The following is a 19,539-nucleotide window of genomic DNA, read 5'->3' on the forward strand; positions in this document are numbered from 1 at the left end:
CACTTTACGGCCCTCACTTTACCGACAGCTGCTGACATCACACGGCTCACAGCAACCTCCAGCTCTTGGGCTTACGCGATTCTTGCCTCAGCCTCCCGAGCAGCTGGGACTACAGGCACCCATCACAACACCTGGCTATTTTTTTGTTGCAGTTTGGCCAGGGCCAGGTTTGAACCTGCTACCCTTGGTATATGGGACCAGCGCCATACTCACTGAGCCACAAGCACGGCTCTGAAATTTAACTTTTCATAGTTACTTTATTGAATAGAAGTATTTAATTTTAATGTAATCAAATTATCCATCTTCTCCATACAACTGTTAAATATTTCTTCTTTTTATAAGACTATTTTATTTTATCTTATTTACAGGCACCACACCTTTACTTATTTTAAAATATTTTGTTCTTTAATGAATGTGGAATTTAGTGTTTTGAATGAAATGAAGTAGAAGATCTAAGTCTATTTTTTTCAAATAAACAGCTAATTTTCCTAGTACAATTCTTTCTTCTACTAATCTGAAATGTCATCTTTAATCAAAAACAAATTCCATATACATGATCCCCCAATTTCCGACAGTTTGACTTAAGATTTTTTGACTTTACTCTAGTGCAATAGCGATATGCATTCAGTAGCAATGTACTTTACTATTTTAACTATTCTGTTTTAACTATTCTGTTTTTCACTTTCAGTATAGTACTCAAAAAAAGCACATGAGATATGCAACACTTTATTATAAAACAGACTTTGTGTTAGAAGATTTTGTATAGCTAAAGGCTAATGTAGGTGTTCTGCATTAATTTAAGGTAGGCAAGGCTAACCTATGATGTTTGGTAGGTTAAGGGTATCAACATCATTTTGACTTAGGATATTTCCAGTTTATGATGACTTTATTGGCATGTAACACCACTGTAAGTTGAGGCACATCTATAGTTATTAGTCTCTTCATATACTCTCTAATCAGTTCCATTAATGTGTACATTTAGCCTGCATCAATATCACACTCTTTAAAATAGCTTTAGAACATGTCTTGCTATCCAGTAAAATAAATCTCATCTTGTTCTTTTATAATACTAGTTAAACTATTCATGAGAATTTATTTTTTATATAAATTTTAAATCCTTTTTGCATTATATTAAAAATACTTTTGTCATTACACTGTATTTGTTATTTGAAGAAGACTGTCATTTTTACAATACAGAAATATTATTCAACATTTATTTATATGGTCTGTTATGCCCTTATATAAAATTTGATAGTTCGCTCTGTGATATACATTTCTCAATATTTTATTCCTGGGTTTTTTATTTATTTATTTATTTTTTCTTTTTGAGACAGAACCTCAAGCTGTCACCCTGGGTAGAGTGCCATGGCATCACTGCTCACAGCAACCTCCAACTCCTGGGCTCAAGCGATTCTCCTGCCTCCACCTCCCAAGTAGCTGGGACTATAGGTGCCCGCCACAATGCCTGGCTATTTTTTAGTTGCAGCCGTCATTGTTGTTTGGCGGGCCCGGGCTGGATTCAAACCTGCCAACTCAGGTGTATGTGGCTGGTGCCTTAGCCACTTGAGCCACAGGCACCGAGCCTATTCCTGGGTATTTTATTTCTATTAAGAAACAGTATCTTTTTTCCTATTATATATTCTATTTGATTTGTATCAATGATTATAGTATCTAACTTTTGTTTCCTTTTTTAAATATATTTCATCAAAGCAATATATGCATATAATTGTTTAAAAGCAAACAGTATAAAAGGCATAATGATAATCAATAAATCCCTGCTCTACCTTTCTCATTTGTCAGTTCATCGACTTATAACAAAAACTTTCACGTTTTTATTTATTTTTCTTTTCTTTTTCTTGCTTTCTTTATTTTTTGAGACAGAGTCTCACATTGTCGCCCTTGGTAGAGTGCCAGGGCATCATAGCTCACAGCAACCTCAAACTTTTGGGCTCAAGCGATTTTCTTGCCTCAGTCTTCCAAGTACCTGGGACTACCAGTGCCCACAACAACACCCAGCTATTTTTAGAGACAGGGTCTCGCTCTTGGCTCAGGCTGGTCTCAATTGTGTGAGCTCAGGCAATCCACCTGCCTCAGCCTCCCAGAGCGCTAGGTTTATAGGCATTAGCCACCATGCCTGGCCTAGTTATTTTTCTTAATATACTTTTTGCCTTCACACTTGTTAGCTATACTGTACATTATCAAGGTCAGTAACATTTGCATTCTATTCTGTAATAATAGTTAATTCTTCTTTGCTTTGTCTAAGGATTGATTCTAAAGCTGACAACCAATATTTATATGATTATGGCTATTTAAATACTGTTCTATTTCTTTTTTTTTTTTGTGGTTTTTTGGCCGGGGCTGGGTTTGAACCCACCACCTCCGGCACGTGGGACTGGCGCCCTACTCCTTGAGCCACAGGCGCCACCCAATACTGTTCTATTTCTTTAAAGCCTAGATCCACGTGACAATGTTCAAATGAATTCTCTTTCTCACATTCCCAGAAACTCTTCAAATCATGCCACATCTGAGGTTGTTTCATATTCAAAGCATGCTTTCTTATAAGTTTTCAAATCTTTCCTTTTCTCTTCAGTTTCTGACCATCATTACTTTTTTGGCAAAGGATGAAGAAATGTATACACTCTATGTATGCCATCATGTTAATTTCCTACAGCTTCCTACTCAATCCATCTACTACTTAAAATTCATTTAACTTAGCTGGAGGTCTACTCACTTCCTACACTAATTTGGAGGTTTTGCCTTTCATTTGGGCAATTTTTATACAATTTATCTTTCTTTAAATTTTTAGTGCATTTCTCGTCCTTGTTTTTAGTGTAACCCATATCCATTTTCATGTTGATTTTATTTTATGAATGCAAAAGTTTCTTAAATATTTTTGAGGACTTTAATATTTTAAAATATAACAAGGTTCTGTTTTGAGGATTTTAATATTTTAAAATATAACAAGGTTCTGTTCTGTACCTTGAATACCATACTAGTGCTACATAAATTGTCTAAAATAATTCCACTGCTGGATGCAGTGGCTCATGCCTATAATCCCAGCACTTTGGGAGGCCAAGATTGGAGAATCACTTGAGCCCAAGAGCTTGAGACCAGCCTGGAGAACATAGCGAGACCCTGTCTCTACAAAAAATTTAAAAATTAGCCAGGCATGGTGGTGCACATCTGTAGCCTTAGCTGCTTGGGAGGCTGAGACAGGAGGGTTGCTTAACCCAAATCTTTTTTTTTTTTGAGACAAAGTCTCATTATGTCACCCTCGGTAGAGTGCCATGGCATCACACCTCACAGCAACCTCAAACTCTTGGGCGTAAGCAATTCTCTTGCCTTAGCCTCCCAAGTAGCTGGGACTACAGTTCTCTCCACAATGCCCTGCTGTATTTTTGTTGCAGTTGTCTTTGTTGTTTAGCTGGCCTGGGCCAGGTTAGAACCCACCAGCCTGGTTGTATGTGGCCAGCACCCTACCCACTGAGCTACAGACACCACCACTTACCCCAATTCTTCAAAGTTATAGTGAGCTATGATGTAGCCACTATACTCCTGCTGAATGACAAAGTAAACCTCTGTCTTTAAAATAAATAAATAAATGTGACGTCACAAAGTGAGATTGTTTTTAAAAAGTAAATAAATAAATCTGAAGTCATTTAATCGTATCCCTAAATCTCATATAATACAACTTATATTTATTTTGGCCAATAGCAAAATCTTTGCTAATTGTATGTGAACCGCAAAGGAGACTGAGTAAACCTGCCCAAGCCTACCTATACAATTAGTAATATCAAGCCAAGTCTGGGACTTGGATCCCCCTTTTCCTGATTCAAGGAAAACACATCTTTCTGGGAAATGGGACAGCAAAATCTGCTGCCCACCAAGGTCGGCTCTCTTCTTTGCCTGTACATTAGGAGTCAATCTTCCCAGAATTCTATCCTTGGCCTTTCTCTACTTGTCCCTTTCTTCCTCCTCCCTAGAGTCTCCTACATGTGTAACAGTTTCCATCACCATCTGTATTCTCATGGCTCTGAAATCTTCATAACCAACACACGTCTCCTGAGGTTCACGCTTCTATTTTTAATTAATTAATATCATCATCCTTGTCTCTAAAATCAGTTCTTTCCATAAGCCATAATAGTAGTGGCATCTTCCCGATCAACCAAGCCAACAGCCTTCCTCCTCCTTACTGCCCCTACACCTGCCTAGCCAACCAGTTAAGCCCTGTTGAATTCATCTCTGTAATATTTCTCATATATCTCTACACCTCTCCATCACCTCTTCTAGCCATTCAAAGTTTTCTAGCTCCTGGCTTACTCATTTAATAAAAGTAATAGAAGAGAGAGAAAAAAAAAGTACTAGAAGAGGATTCCAATTTGGGTTTATACTAATATACAGAAAAAGATAAAGTTTATAAGTAAACAAATTAATTTATCCTATCAGCATCAACTCACAAATTTTTTTCTTCAAGTTAATAAAGAAATATAAGGGACTTACTTAAAAGGTGTGAACAAAAATGGTAAAGTAACTTCTTTTTTCTGAGTCATTTTCACCTGGGAACCAAGCATGAAAACATCATAAATGAGAAAAAAAATTAATGAACTTCATTTTCAAATATAAATACCTATAAAGTGATTTCTTAAAGTGAAAATAAATGAAATTTTATTATATTGTTTCATAAATATTTGAAGAAACTGTAACATTTTCTGAGTGTCTCAATAAGCAAAGAATTAAATACATCCATTCTATAAAATAACATTATTAAAATATTAACTAAAACTACTTCCTTAACCCTTTGTTAACAAAATAAGCCAAACTGATTACTAACAGCATTAGGAATAACAAAAAGTTTCAAAGGGTCATCTCTTTAAATTCCTAAGGCATCTAATAATGTACATGGAAAGACAAGAAATGTTGCAAACTTTAATAATACTTTTATGGATCAAATTCCAATAGATAAAGATGTTAATTGTAGTCTTTATAAGCCCACATAGTAATCTTACATTTAGGGACAATCTTCTAAGGCAATTTCTATACCTTCAACCTGAGTCATGGAATTTACACCTCAGAAAGTGAATTACTAGTCAAATACACAAAAGTTAAAGATAATAAATTATAGAAAATTGGGCAGCACTTGCGGCTCAGTGGGTAGGGCGCCAGCCCCATATATGGAGGGTGGCAGGTTTGAACCCATCCCTGGCCAAACTCCAACAACAACAACAACAACAACAAAAAGAAATAGCCAGGCGTTGTGGTGGGCGCCTGTAATCCCAGCTCCTCGGGAGGCTGAGGCAAGAGAATCGCTTAAGCCCAGGAGTTGGAGTTTGCTGTGAGCTGTAACACCACAGCACTCTACGCAGGGTGAAAAAGTGAAACTCTGTCTCAAAATAAATAAATAAATAAATAAATTATAGAAAATCATTTATACAAACACAAAATATTTTCACATTAAATATTCAATTTACAATTATAGTATTACCACATTTTTGAGTTGTTCTATACCTTGAACTGTTCAAGAATCTGTACTGCATTGGTAAACATGCTCTCTGCTTTGAAGAGATCAGTGTTGTTAAGATAATCCACGGGAAGGATTCCCTGTAAATAATAAACGCTGGCTTAGTGTTACAAAGCTCAGGCTATTCTTATAAAACAAGATAGATTTAAAAGGAAAGCAATAAAGATAAGGCATATGGATAAATAACAAATTATTAAATGAAAAATATTTTTTAAAACCATAACTGAAAGATGTTCTACTATTTTTCTCATACAGTAAATAAATAAAGCAAAAGTGATGAATTCAATAAAACCTAGCAGAGACTGAGACAGCACTATGTGCTAGGCTAAGTGTTTCACACACCAAAAAATCACTATAATGGGCCACAGCTGGTACAGTTTTTTAAAAAGATATAGAACATACGAAAACATACTGTACATAGTAAGAGTAAAGACTTTTTCGGGAAACTTCTGTTTCAGTTATAGACAGACACACACTTATGACTGTCGGGGTCATATTACTCAGCCTTCTGAGTAACAAAACATTTTTTTTAAGTAAGTTTGATCTGGAAGAGCGCATAAGAGTGGCTGGTTGGAATAGATATTTTTTGTTGGTTTGTTCTTTGTCATTTTAGCATCTAGGACTATTCTTAAGTAGTTGAGAAATCTTCTGAATATAGCATGGTAGGCTTACAATCAGGGTAGACAAATAACCCAAGCTAGATGATCTGGAATTTGACTCTTAAGAGTCAAAGAACAGAATCTAAAACAGATATAATTCTTTTACCCTAGTTTCAGTGCCCTGAGAAGAACGGCTCTGCCATTGGATCATGGTTGTGGTTTCTTCTTCAAAGTCTCCAGAGCTCTCTTGGTTCCTACTCATTTCAAAGCCTGGTTTTCAAGCACCTCTTGGATTCAGTAAAGCACCAATATCTTTTCAATAGTTTCCCAAGTTTAGACATATTTAATTTCTGGGACTTATCTTCAAAAAGTTACCTATACATTATTATCATTTATAACTGAAATACAAAAATAAAAATTATATACATGTTAAAAAATAAAAAATTTACTCAGAGACTACCTAACAGTTGCAAACAATGTAATCCAATTGTATGTACCCTTATGTTAACCCAAAAATTTTTTAAAAGGGACAGAATAAAAAATTTTAAAGAAAAGCTATTGCCCAAGCATGGTGGCTCACGTCTGTAATCCTAGCACTCTGGGAGGCCAAGGCAGGTGGATTGCCTGAGCTCACGGGTTCAAGACCAGGCTGAGCAAGAGCAAGACCCTGTCTAAAAATAGCCAGGCATTGTGGCAGGCACCTATAGTCCCAGCTACTGGGGAGGTTGAGGCAAGATAATTGCTTGAGCTCAGAAAGTTGAGGTTGCTGTGAACTATGACGCCACAGCACTATACCAAGGGCAACAAAGTGAGACTCTGTCTCAAAAAAAAAAAATAGCTATTAGGTTTGTGCTCCGTGTTATAGATATCATCAAAGATATAGATATAATCAAAGATTATACAGAAACACATAAAAAAGGTAAATTTCACTGTGCAATTTTTTTTAAAACACACAGTTGATAAGATTTTATTCCTTACCACTGAATTGAGGGGAAAGGGAACTCCAATAAGAGAAGCCATCAGTGGTGCAATATCAGCCTACAAAGAGAAAAGGTTCAATTCTAAAAGTCTATAGGTCTCAACAAAGAAGTTAAATAATGCAACTATATTCTGGAGTATAACCATGATATCTTTTATAATCAATTACCTTCAAATATTTATTTAATAAACACAAGATATTAATCTCTAAAAATATCATTTACTAGAGGTTCAGGAACTTATGAAAAAATAAATTTAGTAACAATTAAAGAAAACGTTTATCCTAATATCCTAGAATTTGACCACTTTATGTAACAGGTATTTCAGTATTATGTAAAGGATGCCTTAACTACACTGAAAATAAAAATCAACAGACGATTTTCACTGAAGAAATGTATATAATTAACTAAAAAGAAAATCTACCAGATGGTGGTGTGGCTAGCCAGTGAAATCCAGAGAAGATATAAACCAGAAAAGAGACTTTTTAGCTAAAAGATTCCATATACCGGTTTGGATATTATTCCTTCAAGTCCAATTCCTCGGGAGAGTTGTTGATGCATTCTGCCTTCATTTCCCAATCTTACCATCATTCAGCTCACTCTAACTTGTTTTGACCCTTTACCATTCCACAGACTGTACTTCCTAAGAGTACTAGCAATATCCTTTTTTTTCTAAATCTCATGAACTGTGTTTATACTAGTTCTTATAATTTTCAGGTAACAAAGTGCTTAGAATTCATAATGCCTGGTTTCAAATCTTTGCTTGTAATCTTGGAAATGTAGAGCAGGTTATTCAACCTCTCCACTGCATCAACTTCCTTATCAGTTAAAAACATGTTTTTCCCTTACAGAGTTATGGCAGGATTAAATAAAACTTATAAAGTATCTGGCACATAGTAGCCTGCAATAATGGTATGTGCAATTGCTATTATTGTTTTTACCAGACCCTCACTCCTTTCACAGCCTTTGTTAACCCCACAGAGCTGAGTTTCTTCCATCTCACTGGCTGCTCCTCTCAGATAACTTCACTGGTCCCTCATTTAAAGTTGGAGTTCATCAGGTTTGGTCCCAGGCTCTCAATCCTTCTCACATATTACCATTTGAGCTGTCCTTACTAAGTAACATTATCCAAAACACTGAAAATTGCTGAAGTCCTCCTAATCACCATTTCCCTTCCCCCAGAACCCACTGCTGGCCCCTCTCATCTTTCTCCATGCTGCAGCCTAGGTAGTTCTTTCACAAAAAACTGAATCATATTACTCTCCAGGCTTCAAACACTTCAAGGACTCCCCAAGTTTAGGATCAAGTCCACAAGGCTGATATGGCCCTGAAGGATCGGGACCTCCTTTCTTCTGCCCTTATCACCCCAATCTCTGTTGCTCTGTTTTCTTCAGGAAGAAAGAAAACAGGGTGATGGGGGCAGAAGAAAGGAGGTCCAGATCCTTCAGAGTGGTGCAGTGGCTCAAGGCAATTGCCAAAATTGAAAAGAGCAAGTTTTAGCAAGAAAAAGCAAATTTATTAACAACTTGCATAGCAAGCTGGGCCCTACAGTTTCCTGGAAAGCATAGCATTGGGTTTTATATACAATTTTAAGGAGTATCACTGTGGCTTCTTGGACATCTCCCAGCGTCTTAATTAACTGTTCTCAAAGCAACCCACCTGAAAGGTCTCCATCCATCTCATTCTCATAATAGCCCAGGACCACCTGACCCAACTCAATCCAAACCTGACCATGTCCGTCATCTGCCCTGATTGCTTCACATTACCAGAGCTCTGTGTACATGCTGCTCCCTCTGCGGAGAAAGCCCTCCTCCTACTGCCTTGGCCTGGTAATTCCTGCTTATTTTTCAATGTCAGCTCAAGCCTCAACCTCTCAGGACACTTTTGCTGACCACAGTCTCCAGATACACCCACTTTATGCTCTTATAGCTTCACAGGGCTGCTCTGTGGTACTTATCATAGCTAGAATATACTTATTTGTATACTAATTTAATTAGTATCTATTCTCCCCCAGAAACTATAAGCTTCCTAGGACTGGAATCTTGTCTGCTTTTATACACCATTACATCCCTTATACTCAGTCCTAAGTTTAAATGTCCTGCAGACACATAACAGTGTTGGTGGAAAGAATGAATAAATGAAGTGATTCTCATCTGCTGCAGATCTGAAGCAGTAGTATTAGTCAGTAGAGTACAATAGAGTAATGAACATTCACAAATAACCAAATCTACGTTCAGTTTCTGATTATAATCTGGTCTGGCTGTGAGTAAAATTTTCTTTTTATCATCTTCAAGTCTTATTCCTGTGCCTTTGACAACTATTTTTTATTATAAATTAATAAACAGTTATTATGCGTTTTCATTTACTTTGATAATAGGCATCTAAACTGGGAGAAAGACTATTCTTAATATGCTGAGGAGAAACAGATTTCTGCTACCATAGGCCTGAAAGTGAGACCTTAGGCCTGGCTTATCCAGCACCATCAGAAATGGTGACCTGAAAAGCAAGATACTCCTGCTACTTTGGAAGCCATATCCCGGTGATGCTACATACCTGCTACAAGTAGTGAAGATGGCTATGAAAGCCGTATGTTAGTTTGTGCTTCATATTTATAGATAATGCTACTAGTCTAACTTTATTAGGTTGCCCACACATTTTCCTATAATAGAAGGCTTTTGGCTGAATAATTTACACTCTTCTCACTTTTTCCCCATTGCATTTGTAAAGATGTTGTTAGAATTAAAGGGAAAATATGTGTTAATAAAGAAGAAACAGTAACCAATGTACTATTAACAGGAGACTTACTAGATTTGTCCTTAAGCGATGAAACCACAACAAGAAATTACAGGAATTTCATAGGCATGCAAATTTCAATTTACATAACAAGTAATTATCTAGTGTTGTTTGGAGGAAATCTTTTGTTTTTTGGGTTTTTTTGTTGTTGTTGTTGTTAGTTTTGCCATAAGAGATTAGTTGGGCTAAAATATGTGCCCTGAAAGTATTCCCCTTACTTATTAAAATGTTTTGAAAAAGACTTTGTCAACATTATTAATATACCTATTTTTTCCATATTTTTTAGTCTAATCTCTTATAGGAGATGACATTAAATTTGAATGTGATTAAACTGAAACAAATACCTGATTGACATCTTGCCTCTTCCAGTTCTCCAATTTCCATTCTGAAAAACACAACTAAACTTAAGATCCAGTGTTAAGATTTAAAAAAACTACATCATTTGATTTTTAGGAGTGGTCAATACTTAAAGAAAAACATAAGTTTGGAAACATCTTTCTATTTTAAGCCAACTATTAATAAAGAGTGCTTAGGCTAGGCACGGTGGCTCACCCCTATTCCTAACACTCTGGGAGGTCAAGGCAGGTGGACTGCTTGAGCTCAGGCATTCGAGACCAAACTAAGAGCAAGACTCCATCTCTACTAAAATAGAAAAATTACCCAGGCATTCTAGTGTATGCCTGTAGTCCCAGGTGCTTGGGAGACTAGGCAGGAGGAACTCTTGAGCCCAGCAGTTTGAGGTTGCAATGAGTCATGATGACACTACTGTACTCTAGCCAGGACAAGAGAGCAAGACTCAAAAAAAAAAAAGGGGGGGGGGTTGTTTAAAAAAGAACATAAAAAATTAACAGAAAAGTGAATATCTAGTGTTTTATGTAATGACTTATTAAGCTTTTTTAAATGCTCATTTGGGGATAATTGTTTCAAAACATCAAAAGCAAAGGAAGGAAAGCTAGAAGCAGAAAGTACAATGATTAACAATTGTCAGCTTGACTACAACTCTAGAGGGTTATTAAAGCAACTGATAGTGTATTAATTAATCCAAATTATTTTTTCAGTGATGATAGTTGCTTGCAAAATACTTAAATTTGTAGCTGCAATGCTCTTAAAGTCACTACTCTCATTCTCCCATCTCTCCACATAAAAAACTCAGAAATTACATTAAATGGCAATAAAAGTAACTGATTATAAGAAGCTAAATCCTGCTTTAATTCCTTTAAGATTTACAGTACGTTGACCTCCCAAGTGACTGTAACAAACTGGCCAATATAACAGAAGTGATCAACATAAGGAAATTCCATTGAGTTTATGTTGTGGTACATGTCCAGTCTATGAAAATTAGGTCAACTTAAGGAGATGATCAATGTAGGGAGATGGTCAACTACAGAGGTTCTATTATACTACTAAAAGGATTCTAAAATCTTTGTATAAGGCTGGGCATGGTGGCTCGTGCCTGTAATCCTAGCATTCTGGGAGGCCAAGGCAGGGGGATTGCTTGACCTCAGGCATTTAAGACAAGACTGAGCCAGAGCAAGACCCTGTGTCTAAAAACAGCCAGGCATTGTGGTACGTACCTGTAGTCCCAGCTACTCAGGAGGCTGAGGCAAGAGGATCACTTGAGCCCAGGAGTTTGAGGTTGCTGTGAGCTATGACACCACAGCACTCTACCAAGTCTCACTCTACCAAAGTGAGACTTTTTGCCTCAGTAAGTAAATAAATAAATAAAATCTTTGTATGGTGAAGGTTCCTTTAGTAAACCAATAAAGTTTAAAAATATGTTTCTACTTCTACAAGCCAGCTACCAAAAATTCATACTCATCACCCATGTGAGTTAAAAAATGCATATCCCACCTTTATAACTTATGATATTTAATTTTCTTTTTTTCTTTTTTTTTTTTTTTTTGTAGAGACAGAGTTTCACTTTATTGCCCTCAGTAGAGTGCCGTGGCGTCACACAGCTCACAGAAACCTCCAACTCCTGGGCTTAGGCGATTCTCCTGCCTCAGCCTCCCTAGCAGCTGGGACTACAGGCGCCCACCACAACGCCCGGCTATTTTTTTTGTTGCAGTTTGGCCGGGGCTGGGTTTGAACCCGCCACCCTCGGCATATGGGGCTGGTGCCCTGCTCACTGAGCCACAGGCACCGGCCGTGATATTTAATTTTCAAATGGGAAAAAATACATTCCTTCTGTGATGATTCTTCCTATTCACCCTGGGGTTGAGTGCCATGGTGTCATAGCTCGTAGCAACCTCAAACTCTCGGGCTCAAATGAACCTCTTGCCTCAGCCTCCTGAGTACCTGGGACTACAGGCGCCCGCCACAATGCCCAGCTATTTTTTTTAGTGATGGTGTCTTGCTCTTGCTCAGGCTGGTCTCGAACTCCTGAGCTCAGGCAATCCACCCACGTCAGCCTCTCAAAGTGCTAGGTTTACAGGCATGAGCCACCATGCCCAGTCTTTGTGACGATTCTTAAAGTCATGTGATTCTTGAATGTGAAGATGATCTAGATGCAATATCCGTCTTCCCATGGATCACAAGGTTGAACCAGCTGATCTGGCTGGCTAGGAAGGCATTCCCATTCTTCCTCCCTCACTGCTTCATAGGCATCCGTCCAGAAGCTGCCTGTGAAGAGGATAAACTTTCCCAATAGAAAAGGACCATTCCTTGGTCAAGGGTATGCAGGTAGATGCACTCCTCTGCTACAAGCTACAAACAAGCTCCCAAGTCATGTGATTCCAACATCAGTTCATTGAGAAACCAAATACCACAATAAAGTTAAATCTCCTAAGGACAAATATACTATTTACCCTATCTTCTATCTAGATCCAGCGTAATCCATTTATCACAGAGCAGCCAGAAAGGTAGCTGCTATAGCAAACTGGAATCTTGGCAGTGCTCTGCTCAAACCCTTTAATGACGTAGCCCTGCACCCAGAACTCCTTGTTCCCTACCCACAGCCTTTCAAGTCTCAAATGATCTGTCTCCTGCTTACCCCTCCAGCCTCTCAACTCAGTATACTCTCCTCCTAGATGACAGTGCTTAAGCCACGTCAGCCTTCCTTCTGCACCTCAAAACAAGCTAGGCTCTTTCCATTTTATGCCTCTACATTTGCTATTCCCTCTGCCTGGAACACTCCTGCCCTCACTTTCGTGTGAACAGGCTTACTATTACCTATTCTACAAAAAGTATCCTATTCCATAAGAGAAAACTTCTGGGTACTAAAATGTTATGGATGTGAATCTGGATGGTGATTACATGGTATATATACACATGTAAAAGTCATCAAGCTATATACTTAAGATTAATGAACTTTACCAAATATCTCAAAAATGTGAGAGGCAGGGAGTAAGGAGCCCAGCCTTACCAGTTCTTTATCTGTTTTATCACATCACTCTAATTTCCTTCAGAGCAGTTATCATAATCTTAAACTTTTAAATATCTTATTAGAATAAGCACTAATTTCTGTGAATGCCAAAGACTATCCCAAAGATACACAGTAGATGAAAAAAAGAATCCTTTAGATTTGTTTTGTTTTGAGCTCAAACAAATCTGGAAATACCATGACAGTATATTGGCTGCACTACGCTGGCCCTGTCAGACTCCTCCTCTGTAGGCCTTCGATGGTCTTCATTAGGGCCCAGGGGAAAAATATTTCTACCTTTTTACCTTTACTATGATTTTGTAACTAAAGGCATTGTTTTTTATTTGGGTTGGAAAATGTCTATCAAATTTATGATTTACCTCCAAGAAACCTTAGATTTCTTATTTAATCTTTAATTAATAAATTAATTTAATGAAAGAAGACTGAAAATTCCATTTAGCAAACATTTGGAAAGTTCTAAGTAGCTATTAGTAGTAAAATGCCAGGAAATGTTCAAAACATGTCTCTGCAAGAACAGAAAAAAAACCAACCAAACCCCTTTGGTTTATAGTGTTTGCATAGAAATAGTAATGGCACAAACATCAAAGTGAGGAATTTAAAACTGCAACTTAAAAGTGATTTTTTTTTAATTAAACTTTGATATTATTTTAAAACATCTGTACAAAAATAATGAAGTTCAATGTTTATACCTTTCAAAAATTCATCATCAAATTGTTGAGCTGATACTTTTTGGGGATATTTGATTCCAGCTCCCCAAGTGACCAAAGGAGTTAAAGTCTCTGAAGGATGACCAGCCCCATGAGAACCTACAAATCACATACCGAGAGTAGTAAGACAAGTAGAAAAGAACTTATAGCTAAATTTCTTGTTTAAAATACTTTGTTTTAGCCACCATACACCCACATGTTTACAACTTTTTATAACAATTAGCTTGAAAATATTCCCACAAAACAAATCACAACATCAACAACAGTTAAATTAAAACTATAATTTAAAAACTAAAGCAAAATATCAGAATGTCTGCTCAGTAACTAGGTGAAAGAAGAAGAAAAACAGTAAGACACAGAAGAGATGTCACCACTGCTGGCGTGGTACCAAAGACAGAAAGAATGGACACTGGTCCTTTGGGCAGTAATCACGCAAGCTCAGGGCATGCAGTGAGGGTGTCCATCTAGAGAAGGTGACAAGGTCTCTGGGTCCTTTTCTTCCAGGCAACCCTGGCTGGTGTAGCCAAAAGAAGGCCTTTATAACATGGAACATAACTCCTTAGAATTCTATATTATGATGTGAGGAACCAAACGGCATCTTTGTTTTATTAGTATTTCAGCAGTACTAGGTCCTTTAACACTATCTTAACACATCACCCCCTTTGCCATCTCATACTGTTAATTCCAGGTAGGTAATAGGCACTTCTTCTTTCCTTCTACACGTTTTACTCTAGTTTCTCATTTATAAATGAATATATATTCATTTTATAGTTAGAAAAATGATTCTTTATATAATATCTTTATATAATATAATATAATAAAAATGAGCTAACATTTTAAGCATACAATTACTATGTGCTAGACATTTTGCATATATTAAGATCTCAAATCCTTTCAACACTGTAAGATATTTGCAAGCTACATTTACCACTACTTTAATTGTAAGGTACTTATCAAGACAGACTAACCCCAGTCTGTCATTCCATGGTCAGAGGTAAAGATAAATGTTGTTTTCCCATCATTTCCATAAAACTGTTTAAACATGGACACAATTTCCTTCACTCCATCATCAACTTTTTTAATATTGTCCTTATAGTCCCTGTTTATAAAGAAACAGAAGAATAAATTAATTTGGAAAAATAAAATTTATTCAATTTGGACTCATTACATTCAAAGTCAGTAATTCCCGAAATGCTTTTAGATTTCATATTTAATATTTTCAAACTGGAGCTCTTTAGATTACTGAAAATATTTTTTCTCCTTTTAATAAAGCCAAAGAACCTGAAGTAGCTTTCAGAGCTGGCTTAAAAAGGGGGTATTATCAAGTACATTTTAGTAAACCCTTTTAAAGACTCAAATGAAATAATTCTGACTTTGAAGTTCATGAAACTGTAATTTAAAAGTGATTTAAATTACACTGACTTAAAAGTGATTTAAATTATACTGACTTAAAAGTGATTTAAATTAAAAGTAAAGTAAACTATACTGGTTTGTCCATATTAATAGCTAAATCAGTGTTTCAAGTACAAAATAATTTCATCCCAAGTGTCTGAGATATAAAATAGAATAGAATATGATTTAAAGAAATTATATTTAAATTTTCCATGCCATTGAACAAGGTTGGTTTGGAATGAATACTCCGTTAACTAAAACAGTGCATCATGTTAAAGAAGGGGAACGTGTGAGCTATTTGTTACTGGCAGGTAATCTGATAGGCTTTACACAAACAGGGTAAACTAAATCACATTCAAAATAAATAAAAGTAAAACACGGTTTCTTCCTTTTTCTCGTGGTCTACAAAAGTGAGAATATTTGCTGTTAGTCTATATATAGAATGCTATCATATTACAGTATATACATTTGCTAGATACAATTAGATGGAACACACAATAGCTAATTACATCTTTTGTGATATAAAAATTAAAACTGTAGATTACACTTGCGGTGCATCTTACAAGGGTACATGTGAAACTTAGTAAACATAGAGTGTGAATGTCTTAACACAATAACTAAGAAAATGCCAGGAAGGCTATGTTAACCGGTGTGATGAAAATGTGTCAGACGGTCTATAAAACCAGTGTATGGCGCCACATGATCACATTAATGTACACAGCTATGATTTAATAATAATAAAAAAATAAATAAATGAAAATAAATATTGTTAAAATGAAAAAAATTAAAACTGTAAAAATGCTTTTTATTTCAAGATTCACTGAAAATATTTCTAAAATACATAAATGTTTTAGAAACTTTATAAATTTCTAAATGTTTTAAAATTTTTCTCTGCCTTGATAAATGAAGAGTATGGAATATATGAACAGGATAAATGTCACTTATATTAATGTGCAATTTGGCCACATTAACCACTATATCATAGTACATCTCACGTAACTGAGAACATATTGTGTATTACAGTAGCTATTTGATATATTAGTTCTAGTGTTATAATTACAAATAAAACATAATACTTTGAAGTTCAAAGAGCTGTTTCCCACCAAAAAATCAAATTAAATAAAGAATTTAATTACCTTGATGATGGTCGATGAGCATGTCCATTTGTATCTAGTCCTAATAAATGTAAGAAAAAAACTATTTTCTCTTCATTTATTTTAGAAAACAAAGACTGGTTGTTTCTGGCAGCATGAAAGAAGTCCTATATGTAACAAATCAGTTAAAAAACTTAGTTCACTTATTTAAAAAATATTGATGAAAATATTTAATTAAATTTATATATAATTACAAAATTAAATTATCTTATGTTGTTTAAATTTCCCCTCAAAACCTATCAACAAAGTTTTTGCTATCATTTCAGACATCTACATTCAAATAATGAGCAAGCTATTTCCCTTGTTTTAATTAGGCCAAAAAAAGATTGTGGAAAGAGGATCTTGATTTCATAAAGATCTTATAACATTGTTCATCCCATAATTTAATAAAATATAGCAGACTGAAGAAATACTTTGTCAAGAGACAAAAATAAGACAGTAATAGGGGTAACAGTTAAGAATGATTATTTTTAAATATATTCAGAGCAAGACCACGTCTCATGATCCTGTCTACAACTGCCCTAGCCTAACCATAATCTCTTACTTAGAACATTGCAAATAGCCTCCTGATTACTTCCTTTGCCCCAACTAGAATGTTTTTCACATTCTGTGACACAAACATATCTACTTAATAAAATATAGTTTAAAAATTATTTTAATTTCATATGATAAACTGAATGCTAAGACACCCTATACTCGTGAAGAGTAGCTTTAAATTATTTGAAATAAGTCCACAAGCTATTCCAAGATGTATCTTTGTTGTTCACATGTCTCTAACTACAGAAGATGTTAGCTTTTAACAGCAAGAGATGTTTAACTTTTAAACAAAAGTCTAAAGTATTTCAATATTTTTTCAAATAATTCTCCATTATTATAAATGTTAAAAAAAAATACAATTGGTGCCATTAGAGGAACTAGCTCTTCAAGAATAGAATTTTTTTTTTAAAATAACATGAAAAAGACTGAGCAACTAACTTGAGTTAAATTTAGAATTTGTTCTATGATTGGTAAAAAGTATTCAGCTATGTAAAAAATGCTTCATGTATGGACATAAAATCTGGGAAGCTATGAAATTCTAACCTGGCAGAGATCATCCTCTCTCTCATTGTTATAGTCTCATTTTTAAAAGTTGATCTTCTGGCTACAAGAGTTAAATATACTCGTTTCCCTCATACTCAGTATACTTATGCTATCAGCTCCTCCCTGTGTTGAAAGCACCCATTCACTTCTGTACTCAAGCATGCATTCTCCTCTTCCTCCTTAGCCAAAGCCTTCAACCTTATGGGACATGGCAATACTGAGAACCTAAAAACTAAACATTTCCCATTCTTTCTTGCAGCTAGATGTACCTTTGTGGTTGTAACTAATGAAATATTAAGTCAAATATTTCAGTCAAAAAGCTATGTGAACCTATGGCTCTTTGAAATAAATATAATTCAGTAGGAGAGAAGGTCTTCTTTGATGCCTCATATTGTTGGCTTAAAACTCTGAAATAATAGCTGGAAATTTAGCATTATCTTGGATCATGAGATAACTTTAATAATGAAACTCATGCATGAGGCTACAGGAGAACTTTAGGAGACTGGGTCTTAATGACACTGTGGAACCACTATAGCATCCTGAACTCTATCAGTCCTTGCCTGTCTACTTGTGGCACTATTGTTACTAAAAAATGTTTCAAGCCATGTTTTTTTCTCTTACCCAGAACTGAACCTAATCAAAGTTAATATGTGTATCTATATACCAAACAATTCCTTGACAGGAGTTTTAAAGTTAACAATGTGAAAAACTTAATATCTCTGCCAACAGGATGTATGTAAGTTTGAAGGTGAATGTGCCAATGTATCAACATGGCAAATATGCCAAATATGCCAATTATAGTACAGTGTATACTGTATTAACAGAATATAGACAAGGGTTATTTAAGTCAAATTGAAAGTGAAGTAAAGCAAAGGAAATCCAAAGACCTAATGGAGGGGATGATGCATGAACTAAATTTTTAAAAATGAATAGATTCAACATGTACACAGTCTTTGAGAATATTATACTAAGTGAAATAAGCCTATCACGAAAAGACAATGTGTGATTCCACTTATCATGCTATGAGGTACACAAAGTAGTCAAATGCATGAAAACAGAAAGTAGCATGGTAGTTGCCAATGGTTTGGGGGAGGGGCAATGGGGAGTTATTGTTTAATGCATACAGAGTTTTAATTTTGCAAGTTGAAAAAGTTCTAGACATTTGGTTGGTTACACAACCCTCTGTATATCAATACTTAACACTACCGAATCATAGATGCTCCTTGACTTACAATGTGGTACATAATATCTTAGGTCAAAAATGCATAATATACTGGACCTCCTAAAAATAAACATCATAGCTTGGCCAAGCCTACCCTAAATGTGCTCGGAACACTTCCATTAGCCTACAGTTGAGCAAAATCATCTAATAAAAGTCTATTTTACAATAAAGTCTTAAAGATCTCATGTAATTTGTTGAATACTGTTCTGAAGGAGAAAATAGAATGGTTGTATAGTTTCTCCTGAATGCATATCAATTTCCTACCATCATAAAATAATCATAATTCAAACTATCATAAATTAGGAAAAATCATTAGCAAATTATTTGCACTTAAAATGGTTAAGATGGTAATTCTATGCTACACATATTTTCACCCCAATTTTTCTTAAAGGAGTAGAAAATTGCATGTATTTGGAAACTGTTCGATTTGAATTAGCTTGCTTGGGGCAGAGCACAAAGTCCAAGTGGGAGGGGAGGAAGGAGGTCAGATCGAGGAAGGGTGAATGGTGGGATCACAGTCTGCATATGGCAAGAGTACATGTCGGATCTATTAAGTATAGAGTATAAATGTCTTAACACAATAATTAAGTAAACGAGATGAGGTATATATTAACCAGTGTGATGTAAATGCTCCTAATTCTATATGAAATCAGCACATTGTACCCCATAAATGCATTAATGTATACATGATCTATGTGTTTATGATTTAATAAAA

At 35.6% G+C, this 19,539-nt stretch overlaps 1 protein-coding gene across 3 annotated transcripts in view; it reads right to left on the bottom strand.

Moving 5' to 3' along the window:
• PIGN (phosphatidylinositol glycan anchor biosynthesis class N) overlaps positions 1-19,539 on the bottom strand; it is a 111,509-nt gene that overhangs the window by 65,216 nt on the left and 26,754 nt on the right. For all 3 annotated transcript variants that reach the window (XM_053571633.1, XM_053571632.1, XM_053571634.1), the window contains 7 exons: positions 16,505-16,629; positions 14,945-15,075; positions 13,959-14,075; positions 10,232-10,272; positions 7,096-7,155; positions 5,506-5,598; positions 4,501-4,556 (listed from right to left, as the gene is read on the bottom strand). In XM_053571633.1, the coding sequence (XP_053427608.1) occupies positions 4,501-4,556; positions 5,506-5,598; positions 7,096-7,155; positions 10,232-10,272; positions 13,959-14,075; positions 14,945-15,075; positions 16,505-16,629 (623 nt within the window). The remainder of the gene's footprint in view (positions 1-4,500; positions 4,557-5,505; positions 5,599-7,095; positions 7,156-10,231; positions 10,273-13,958; positions 14,076-14,944; positions 15,076-16,504; positions 16,630-19,539) is intronic.

Source organism: Nycticebus coucang, chromosome 19, assembly GCF_027406575.1.
Source record: "Nycticebus coucang isolate mNycCou1 chromosome 19, mNycCou1.pri, whole genome shotgun sequence".
Taxonomy (NCBI): Eukaryota; Metazoa; Chordata; class Mammalia; order Primates; family Lorisidae; genus Nycticebus; species Nycticebus coucang.